At 35.2% G+C, this 12,061-nt stretch overlaps 1 protein-coding gene across 1 annotated transcript in view; it reads left to right on the top strand.

The window, feature by feature from the left end:
• The window catches only part of OSBPL11 (oxysterol binding protein like 11), an 85,403-nt gene that overhangs the window by 39,913 nt on the left and 33,429 nt on the right, over positions 1-12,061 (top strand). The window contains exons 6-8 of the mRNA XM_004424512.3: positions 294-495; positions 4,627-4,772; positions 10,002-10,142. Of these exons, the coding sequence (XP_004424569.1) occupies positions 294-495; positions 4,627-4,772; positions 10,002-10,142 (489 nt within the window). The remainder of the gene's footprint in view (positions 1-293; positions 496-4,626; positions 4,773-10,001; positions 10,143-12,061) is intronic.

Genomic DNA, 12,061 nt, shown 5'->3' with positions numbered 1-12,061 from the left:
GACTTGCATAAATTTATACTATTAATAAAAGGTGGCAAGTCTTTTGAGCTTTGTTGCTTCCAAAGAAAAAGTACAGCTGCCAAAGGTTACCATCTTTTATTCAATTGATAAGCACTATTAAATGCTCATTAATTGAGAATAGCCAAACTTAAAATAGATTTCTAAGCCTAAAATGTGCTAAAAATGGCTCCGAAGCTGAATATGGTAATTAAAGTGGCATACAGTATGTCTGTATGTATACGTGTTAATACAGAAATCATGAGTGAGACACACGGAACTGTCGTTTTCTTTAGATGATGTCTCATGCTGAAGGACAACAAAGAGACTTAATTAGACGAATTGAATGCCTTCCTGCTTCTGGCCATCTCAGTTCCTTGGACCAGGATCTCTTAATGCTCAAAGCTACTTCCATGGCAACTATGAACTGCTTAAACGACTGCTTTCATATTCTCCAGTTGCAGCATGCATCACATCAGAAGGGTTCATTGCCTTCAGGTAAGTTATGGATTAAAGGTAGGACTTCAACATTGAGGGCCAAAACGTGGAAAGGACTGTATTCCTTGTAATTCTACTCCAGAAAAATCTTAATTAGAAAAAAAAATAATAACAAATAGAAAACCAGCGAGCCTCCAGGTTTTTAATTATCACACTAATGTTATACGAAGTCTGTTGTATTGTGTCCTTTTCCGAATCTAAAACAATTTTAGGTCTCATATCGTTGAATATCCCTTTAGAGACCTCAAACTCAACATGTCAAAAACTGAACTCCAAACCCGCATCTCATGTATTACTGTTAAAATTGGTGGCATCACTGTCTATCCAGTTGACCAAAGTAGAAACATTGGGATCATTTCTTGGGTTTTGGTTTAGTCCACTATTAATTATTTCCATATTAAGATATATAGATTAAAGTCTATCAGTCACCTTTCAACTTGAAAAATAAAGTGTACGTCTAGTATTTGAGAGCAACTGTTTGTTGACATTAATTTACTGGGGAAAAGAATGTTATTGCATGGGAGAACAAAAAATTAGTTTTCCTGTTAAATGAGGTGAATAAACTCATCACATTGGTTTTTTAAATTGAAATATAATTGACATATTTTGTAAGGTTAAGGTGTATAACACATTGATTTGATATATTTATATATTGCAATATGATTACCACCGAAGTGTTAGCTGACACCTCAATCACGTCACATAATTATCATCTCTTTTTTGTAGTGAGAGCATTTAGGATCTAGTCTCTTAACAACTTTGAATTAGATAATACAGTATTGTTGACTGTATTCACTATGCTGTGCATTAGATCTCCAGAATTTATTCATCTTCTATTTGCAAGTTTGTACCCTTTAACAAGATCTCCCCAATTCCCCCACCCGCATTACATTGTGTTAATAGTAGTAACTTAGTATTTCACAACACTCATTGTTCTGTTATCCGCTAACTCCCCTTACTTGTAAAAGAAAGATATTTTAGAAAGATATTCAGTCTCTGCTCAGGAAAAAGTTTACTATACTAAGATCTTGATATGCGTATAGTATGGATATCCTCATGTTTGCCTAAATTCAATACTTCAAGCTAACAAACTATTTTTTTTTTTTTTAAAGATTTTATTTATTTTATTTTTTCCCCCCAAAGCCCCAGTAGATAGTTGTATGTCATAGCTGCACATCCTTCTAGTTGCTGTATGTGGGACTCGGCCTCAGGATGGACGGAGAAGTGGTGCCTCGATGCACACCCGGGATCCGAACCCGGGCCACCAGCATTGCAGCGCGCGCACTTAACCACCAAGCCACAGGGCCGGCCCTAACAAACTATTTTTAATGGCAATTGTAGATATAGGTCAGGGCAGTATTACAGAGGCCGATAAGCTATGTATGTTCTCCTTAAGGAATTCATAGTCCACTTGGGGAAGAAGTATGTAAATAGTTAACTATAATATGTAAAGTACCACTTACAATGGGAACAAAGTCCTATGGGAGAATATATGAATGGACTAATATTTCTGATAGAAAAAGCTCTGGGAAGGGCACAGAAAAGCTATGAAAACCAATTAGGTAGGGGAGAAGGCATTCCAAATAGATAGAAGAGACTAAATTGTGAGTTGTGAACATAGACTGGTGCCTTGGAGGAATTCTCAGTAGTCCAGTATAAATTTTCTCCTGTTATGAAACAACACACACATAAAAAGTTTAGCAACTACGGTACAACTGTAAGAAGAAACGAAAATCATGCATTGTCCTACCACTCAGAAATTGCCACTGTTAATACGTTAATATACTGCAGTTTTTTGTTTTTTTCTTCTTAGTTTTTGTTTTATCTCATTGTTATTAGAAAATGTGTTTATATTTTACATTATTCACCTAATATCAAGAATATTTTCCAATTTATGATATGCTTTTGGTAAACATAATTGTTATTGACTGCAGTATATTCCTTTGAGGGGATAGGTGTACTTTGGTTTTTTGGTTTACTTAACTGTTCCTCTATGTTGAACTCTGGATGAGTTACCCTGAGCTTTGAAATTTGGGTTAATTCTAGTGTTGATAATAATTGTTTTGTCAGGAAAATGAAGCAGTTTGTTTCCAGTTTATGCTACTTAATTTTTAAAAAGTATATCAAGTAGCACAGTGCTAGTTACTAGATGTTCAGTAAATACTTTTTTTTTTTTTTTTGTGAGGAAGATCAGCCCTGAGCTAACATCAGTGCTAATCCTCCTCTTTTTGCTGAGGAAGACCGGCTCTGAGCTAACATCTATTGCCAATCCTCCTCCTTTTTTTTTCCCCAAAGCCCCAGTAGACAGTTGTATGTCATAGTTGCACATCCTTCTAGTTGCTGTATGTGGGACGCTGCCTCAGCATGGCCGGAGAAGTGATGTGTCGGTGCACGCCCGGGATCCGAACCCGGGCCACCAGTAGCGGAGCGCACGCACTTAACCGCTAAGCCACAGGGCCGCCCCTCAATAAATACTTGATTAATTAAATACTATATAATTTTAAAAATTCTTAGAAATTTCATTTGTGTAGTTTAAATTAATACATAATCTTATTTTTAAATGATTGCTTCATGATTAATGAAGCATAAATTTGTGTTTTTTAATTAGAAAAGTGAAGCACATTGTTAGCTTTACAGAAGTGGCTAAAGTAAAAGTTGTTCTTCCACATCACTATTTTTTGGAGCACAGATTTATAGGTATTTAGGGGAATTAATGAACTAGTATTGATATTTCTCACCATAAAGTGCCATGTTTTCCAAATAAGGTCTGTAGAAATTTAATCTTAAGTCACTTGAGAATGAAAATATAACTGTGGAAAGAAATACTGAACTACCTTACCACTCAACTTTTGAAATGACACAAGAAATGAAATCTAAATTTAAATTAGTGTTTAGTCCCATGAAGCCTTAATGTATGTTATCCAAAGGCTCAGTGGTGATCATTGATTTAGAGGGATCCTGAGTCCAAACGTTTAGTTTGATAAAGAGTTTCGTTAAGGTTTCCAATCAGTTGAGTGACCTCTTAAAACAGATCTCTTAAATTTAGTGTTTGTGTGCATTTTATTTGTAGAAGTAAAGAAATCTAGATATTGATATTAAAAATAAACATTTTAAGGTAGGAACAAAGTGGTTTCATTTCTTTGGAATTTTGAAACAGGCCCTATGAACTTATCCAGGGCATTCCCCCAATCATGAATCCCCACAGTGCAGAGTGAGACTGAACTTAGTGGCAAGGCAAAATGCTCTGGTAGCCTGGTAGGTACTTTGTACTTTATTTCTCTACTGAAGGCTGGGGTTTTGTTATAAAATGAGTAAATTCCGTACTCCTTTTAACTTCTGCTGTAGGAGTCTGAGCATCCCTTATTGTAGCCTCTGAAACCTAGATCAGCCTCTGAAATCAAATGGAACATTTTCCATTATTGATTAGGCATAGAATCTACCTTGTTAAACTAGTTGAGGGTAATAAGAGACATTTGAGTCATTAACTGAGAAGGTGACAGGTCTCTAAATGTGACCACTGTTTTTGACTAGGTCAGCTATTATTTATTCAGTAGAAGAGCCGTTCAGTTTAAAAGTATATGGAGCTTTTTTATCTGATTGGAAAAAAAGAAGAATGGACATGTATTTGCAATTCTTAAATTAGATCAAGGGGGTTATCTTGATTGGTTAGAAAATTGCTACTTGAGAATAAGTTTCAATCACAAATGGAAACAAATTTTACTGTTTCACAGTCCCAGGCTCTTCCTGTAATTGTGACTCCCTCAAGCCTAACTGCATACTCTTTGATCACCAGAGGGACAGGGTTCATATAGAAAGGACAGCAAATCAATTGTTAGGATGGGAATACACTTTATGAGTGACAGATTTGCCCAAGAAGTGAGTTCAGTCCTGTTCAGGGTTGATTCATTTAAGTGGTATCTGATTTCAAGTTGCAAGTTGCTCTGTTGTAAAATGCCCAATCATAGGGCTCATGCTAATGAGATACGAGTGGCTGTCTCGCAGAGTCTCTTAACAGGCTGAATTGCTTTTAGTCTTGTAGAATCAAAACAAAATTGTTCAATAAAATCCACATCTGCTGAACTTTCCAGATTATGAGCAAGTTTCAGCGAAAGTTTTCTCTTACTTCATCAGGAACGACAATCGAGTGGTTAGAACCAAAGATACCTTTATCAAACCACTATAAAAATGGAGCTGACCAGCCCTTTGCAACTGAGCAGAGTAAGCCAGTGGCAGTTGCAGAAGAGCAGTGTGTTGCAGAATCTGGACTATTAGCAAGGGTAAGGTAATGTGAAAATATGGTTTTGGTGTAAAAATTAGGAATCACTGAAAAAAGTCAGTTCTCTTTTCATTGTCAGGGCGTGCAAGTCAACCTAACACTAGAGCAACAGTCTTGCAGACTCTGGACATTGTTGTTCTACTTTAAAGTGCATTGGCTTTGGAAGAGGTTTTATTGTATAAAACTTGGACGTGTTCTGTTTTCCAGGTTAAATTACATGCCCTTTTTAGTATTGCTTTATTTTTGCTTGATAAAAATGTATTTAAAAATTGAAATTTGCATGTTTTTCTTTTTCTAGAAAGGAACTTGTCTAACATAAGATTATTTGCACCATATTTATCCGTTACGTTTCTTACAAAATTGTTCAATAAAATCCACATCTGCTGAACTTTCCAGATTATGAGCAAGTTTCAGCGAAAGTTTTCTCTTACTTTATCTTAATTTAACATTATTTTACTATTTTTAGTAGTGTTTACTATTAAGTTTACAAGTTTAAAAGTTTACTGTTAAGTCTTTTTGATAGTAAGCACTTTACCAAACCAATTTTTTAAAGTGTTATTCTACTTAAAATAGCACACAGTTTTAGAATTTAATATTTTTATAAAGTATTATTCATTCTATATTTCTCAGAAGCTAAAGAGTGTTTTATTCTATTCATAGTTCCACCACTGTAACAAATCATATTGATTTTTTGCCTTTTGTGTTCACATCTGTTATTTTTATGGTCGTCATAATTACATAGATAGTTTTATTTTAAGCTCTTTTTACATGATACTTCTCATAAGCATTTTTCTATGTAATTTTGGCCTATATAATTAAAGTTTTAAAGGTCGAAGTAGGCTATTGAGTATTTAGTTTGTTTGTTATTTTTTGTTGTTATAAATAGCACCATATCATCTACTGTTTTTCCTCCCTTTATTTGGATTATTTCTTTAGGTTATATTCCCAAGTAGAATTACTGAGTCAAGAGTAATGCACAGTTTATGGTTATTTATATATTAGCAAATTACTTCCTAAAAGAAATTTATGACACAGGCACTTACAAAGCTGGCAAAGTCCTTGGCTTAACGAGGCAGGTAATGGCGGCAGGGTAGGCAGGGGAGAAGAAAAAAGGTATGAAATGCTTTTTTTCTATAACTTTTGACTAGCTCATTTATGGAGTCAAGCAGGTAGTAAGTATATATCAAGCTGTCTAACATATGACAAGTCCAGTGTTAGGAATTAGAAGAGACCCAAAAAAATAGAAGACATAGTTCTTTCACTGAAGAAACTTATAATCTACTTGGAGTCACAACATGCAAACACTGAACAATGGGATAATAAGATGAAGCAGTATTTTTTTTTCATCTTACTTGATATGCTTTAGGCTGTTGGGATCTGGGCACTCAGAGAAAGAAGAACGATGTATTGAGTAGAGTGGAGGGGGAATACTTTGGAAAGAAAGTAGAAGTGGAATTGGGCTTTGACAAGAGACAGGATTTGAAGAGAAGTCGTAAGAGAATCTGAAGATGGAGGAGTCACATGAGCAGGGATACTGAGGCATGTATGCTTATTGTGGAGGCTTGCCTAATGGTTTTGAACCCAGATTCTATGATTTACTAACATTTGGGCCAATTAATTAATCACTCTTAGCTTCAATTTCCTCATCTGTAAAGTAGTGATAGTAATACCTTATAAGATTGTTTTGAAGATAAAATTAATTTAGCAGAGCACCTGGTTTATGGAAAATGATCACAGAGTCGTTGGATTTTGCAAATCCAGGTGACCATTCATGTTGCATTCTATGTGGAATGATATTCCCTGGAGCCCTGCTCCATAGAATACAGTGTAAACTGTGCCCCCAAGGAACATAAAAATCATGCAGAAGAATTTAGTCTTAATGTAATAGACAATAAGGTCATGAGCATGGGGAGGGATGTGATATGTTGAGAAAATTGGTATATGATATCACCTGGATTAAGCTATGGATAGAAGGCTATAGAAGTAGAAATGAAGACAAATGAATGGGTAATGTGCGTTTCAACTGAAAAATCAGTTGGACTTGTGATTGACTGGTTATAGAGTTGGGTCAAAGATAACTCCACATTTTTGAGCCTAAATCACTAGATACAATTGTAGTGTCATTCACAAAGCTAGGAAAGTTAGGAAGAATGAGCATTTTGAGAGAAAAGATTTAGTATGGTTTATGAGCATGTTGAATTTTATAAGAGAAGAGGATATATGATTGTTAATGAATATAGAAAGCAATTGGAAATAATGAAACCAAAGCTTTGGAGAGAGATCGAGACTGGAGATATAATTTGTAAGTGAAAAATGACAGACTGTAGGTCATATACTCCAACATCTTCACTCTTCTGAAGGAGAATACAAAGCCTTTTGGAGGTCAGGATGGAGGTATATGTTAGAGATGGGCCACAGAGGTGGGGAGGAGAGGATTGCTCTATTTCCAAATCTCTTCAAACAGTGAGTAGACTACATCACCTAGTGTAAGTAGAAAAAAAAAATAAGCACATAGCTATTTTTTTAAATTACAAAAGAAATTAGACTGTACTCAACTTACCAGAATAGACCTGTATTTTCCAAAATTTTCACATATGCCTTCGTTGAAATATGAATGTTGATGCAAGCTAGAGACATATATTATAGTAGTGGAGCTTTTGCTGTCAGGTGATGGAGGAAGTAAACCCCAGTGAGGCTAGAATGAAGCCCTCAGTTCCTTCATGCCCAAGTCAGAAATCGGAAGAACAAAAATGAGGTTAGTATGAGTTTTGTGGAATATTGGGGTTTCTTTTTGCCATGCAATCTCTGGATAGTATGAATTCCTAGAAACTCAAGTTGCCACTGTATTTGCTAACCATTCTGGGTTTGTAAGGATTTTGTACATTTCAGCATGTTTATTTAAATTTTGGTAATGCTTTTACCTTAAGCTTTTCCTTAAGAAAGGCATGATGACCTCTGAGAACAGGCATTTCAAAAAGAAAGAGCTTTCAAATTCTCCCATTCACACCAAGACTTAGAACCAATATTTAATTGTTAATAGAATTCCTCTTTTTTCCTATTCTAAGTGATTTGAACATAAAATTTTTCTAAAAACAGCAAAAACTGTACTGTTTCAATAGTTTTTCTGCCAGATTATGTTTTATTTCTTTAGTAGTATTTTCATTAGAGGAAGTTCCAAACCACAAAGTAAACTTTGTACTGTATAGTAACGTCAAGGCTATATTTGCATTATGAATGTGTCCCAGGTTCTGACCTCACATGTAATGGTACCTTTTCAGAGGGCTGGAGAACATTATTTAATCAAGACCTATTAGGTTTTTTTTCAACATTTCTCAAATGAATAATGATTGTATTTGGTATCCATGTGTAGAGAGGAGGATGATCAGCTTTTCTCCCTGTTTTATGAAGAGTAAATATTTACAAGTATACTTAAACTATACTGTGCAACTGATTTAGGGTAGATAACAGGACGTACTTCCTGACAGACTTACTAGCCATTGAAAAGAGTAAATTGGGAAAGCCTTTGGGCTCTCTCCTCAAGGTTGTAAAAACAAGTGATTCTGATTTACACAAACAATAATTTGTCTGTGTGGTCTTAACATGAGGACATGAACTAGACCATTGATTGATTTATCAGAATTTGAGCTGATATAGATTTCCTTGGTAGAAGAGAAAAAGAAAAAGGAGAAAAACAAAGATAAAAGAATGACCAGAAACCCATTATCCTTTAACTCTGTCTCTGTGTTTTATATATTTTTTTTTAATATTTCAAGAACATTAAGTTCTTGATTTTGTGCCTGATTCAAATTGGTTTTCTTTGGCAAGCTACATAGAACAAATGGGCTTCTTGTTTGATAGCATTTGATTATGAGAAGAGAAACTCAAAGGCAGAGACATTAACAAAATCATTTCCTTTTTAAAATCCTCATAACTTAAAATCTAACACAATACCAAAGATTATATGGTCGTATAAAGCTCTCTTGCATGAAGGTAGTAAAAAGACGTACCACTGAGAGAGATGGGACATTACCCCCACATAAACATGGAAAGTGACATCTGATAAGGTTCTATAGAATCTTGTGATTTGAAACTGTTGTTTAAGTAGAAATAAATAAGAAATTAAGTTTCTCTTGACCAATTATTTGGAGCTCAGACCCTACTGAGATGAAAGGAAACATTTTCAGTTTTTCAAGGAGTTGTTTGATTGAAGAGCTCTGCAGGGAACGTTTTGTAGCATTAAGATTGTATGAGCAACTACAGAGTTTCCATACCTGCACCTAGAATTCTCTTCAACTCCATGGTTTCTTCCTAACAACTCCAAAAATGAGTGAATGTCAAAATATAGATTATAGTAATTAGACTTTAAATTTGCTTTAAAATTTACTTTTATAGTTTTAGGTTAAAAAAAGGGCAAATATTTAATTCTCAAAACATCTTGAACTTAAATTATAAGTAGTGTGGTGTCTCCAGGCAGTTGGTCAAAGCCTGCAAAGCCTGAGATTCAGATGAGACATTCTTAACTCTTTTTGAAAAATCCTATTTTTAGAAAATATACATATTTTGTATGTGATGTATGTGGCAAAACCACAATATGTTCAATGTCAGTGATAATGGATTCATTGAAGGAAATCTATTCCATGGCCAAGTGATGGGAGTTATATTTTCAGAAAGATTTTTGCCCATTCTCAGATTCATTTAGGCCCAATATAAGTGTCTTCCAAGTCTAATGTGTATACTTTTTTGTGTGTGTGTGTGAGGAAGATCAGCCCTGTGCTAACATCTGCCAGTCCTCCTCTTTTTTTGCTGAGGAAGACTGGCCCTGGGCTAACATCCGTGCCCATCTTCCTCCACTTTACGTGGGACGCCGCCGCAGCATGGCTTGCCAAGCGGTGCGTTGGTGTGCACCCGGGATTGGAACCCGCGAACCCCGGGCGGCCCCAGCGGAGCGCGCGCACTTAAACTGCTTGCACCCTGGGCCGGCCCCCTAATGTGTATACTTTTATATTCTTTTTTTTTTTTATGTGGCTGTGAAGTCTGTCCTTTAATTAGCATTCCTGTCTGTTGTTTGTAAAGCCTGCTGTTTAATCCAATTTCTATATTGGAAAATACGAAAAAGAAGATACAGGAGTATTTCTTGCACAAAGAGACAGTGACAGAAAAGAGACTTTTATTCTTAATAGATATTAATAAACATTTATAACACTAGACTTTTGCTTTGTTTTGCCTCAAGGAACCTGAAGAAATAAATGCAGATGATGAAGTGGAGGATACATGTGACAACAAGGAGGATGACCTGGGAGCCGTGGAGGAGCAGCGCAGTGTCATCCTGCATCTCTTGTCACAGCTTAAGCTGGGCATGGATTTAACAAGAGTGAGTATTGGGATAAACTGGCTCTAATATAATGGAGATCATTAGGTCAGGACTGTACCTGTAGTTGTTAATATTGTCAGGGCTTTTTATTCTGTATGAATTGGTTTTTTAGTCTCTTGATCAGCATTTCTTATTTTCATAAAAAAAAAATAATGATTTTCTTGTGCAGCAGGAAGTCACATGGCAAATAAAGACCTACATTCTTCTTGTTTCTGTACAAAATAAAAGAGGTTCATTGGTATACAGAACTGGAAAATCTAAAGAAAAGGACATAATCCCACAAAATCATGAAAGTCATTGACACTTCTACTTTAGTCTTACTTCCCACATTGGGTAGTACATTTTGGATATTATCTATAACAGTGGTCAGCAGACATCTTCTGTAAAGGGCCAGATAGTGAATATTTTTGGCTGCGTGGACATAGGTATGTGTTGGAACTACTCAACTCTGCTTTTGTAGTATGAAAGCAGCCATAGACGGCATGTTGGATTGGGCATGGCTGTGTTCCCACAAAACTTTATTTCTAAAAACAGGAGGCCATATTTGACCCAAAGGTCATACTTTGCAGATCCCAGGTCTGTAGCCTTGCTTACTTTAAAAATGTGGTCTGAATTAACTAGATGGTGCATATACATCACACACAATGCGTATGTATATCAAATCACCACCACATACACTTTAAATATCTTATAATTTTATTTGTCAGTTATACCTCAGTAAACTAGGGGAAAACAAGTGTGGTCTGAAGACCAGTAGCATCGTCACCACATAAGAACTTGTTAGAAATGCTGAATCTCAGCCCATAGTTTCACACTTAGAAGACCAGAATCTGCATTTTGATAAGATCGCCATGTGGTTCATATGTACATTAAAGTTTGAGAAGCACTGATTTATAGTTTCTGATTTTAGCCAGTCTTCTCCGTTTCCAGTTTATTTAATTAGTGTGCCTTAATTTGTTTTAACAATTAATCCATGGTATTAATTTAAAAAGCAAATCAGGTTTAAAACCTATATATTGTGGGATTATGTACTTTGAAATATTACTGACACTACTTTGCATTAATATGGGATTTCAAAATTGACTTTAGGAGGTGTGTTTCAAATTGAGGTTTTTGATGCCATCGAAGGTAGTGAAAGTGTAGATTAAAAGGTTGTTTGATTCCAGTGAATTGTTTACCTGAAAATGTAACTTAAATAGAAAGCGTTTTGCCTTTAGCATTTACTTTGAAGCATTTCAAAATCAAAAACACATTTCTTTCTTTACTTAGACTTATGGTGATTATAGGAGGTTGTAAAAGTAAATAGATTGAATTAAAAGCCTTCTAAGAAGCAGACATTTTAGGAATTAATAAAGAAACCCATTAACCTTTCACCTTTCATCTAACCTTAATATTTCAACCGGGTATCATGTCTATTCTAGAAATGTTCATATTAGTGGTTCAGAAAAGACTATTAGTTATAAAATTAGTTAAAATGAATAATGATATGAGGGATTTGTTGGTTATTATGGTGTTTGCTGTCCCTGAGTAGATTTAGGTTTATAAGGCATAAGAACAGTGTTGGGGTTTATGAGGCATAAGAACATTTGAAAAGAATGTGCTGTGATAGTAATCCAGATGGTAAAGCTCTCTCTTGGCATGAATAACTAAACATAATAGAGTTTCCCTACATTTGTTCCTTGTTAATTAAAAAGATATGTGTGTATATATATATTTTATATTTATATATAAAATTATTAACATTAACCTACCACGAATTATGAACATTCACATAACATTGAAAAGAGTGGTGCTTTCTGAACAACATTAAAGAAGCTGGTGACTAAACTGCAGTCACACCTACCTCCCGTCTAACAATAACACTGGTACAACAAATATTTATTGAGCCCCCCTTATATTCCAGACACTGTGCTAGGTGC

The sequence above is a fragment of the Ceratotherium simum genome, chromosome 15, assembly GCF_057802395.1.
Source record: "Ceratotherium simum simum isolate JZ-2026a chromosome 15, ASM5780239v1, whole genome shotgun sequence".
In the NCBI taxonomy this organism is placed as follows: Eukaryota; Metazoa; Chordata; class Mammalia; order Perissodactyla; family Rhinocerotidae; genus Ceratotherium; species Ceratotherium simum.
This window is presented reverse-complemented; position numbering and strand designations above follow the sequence as displayed.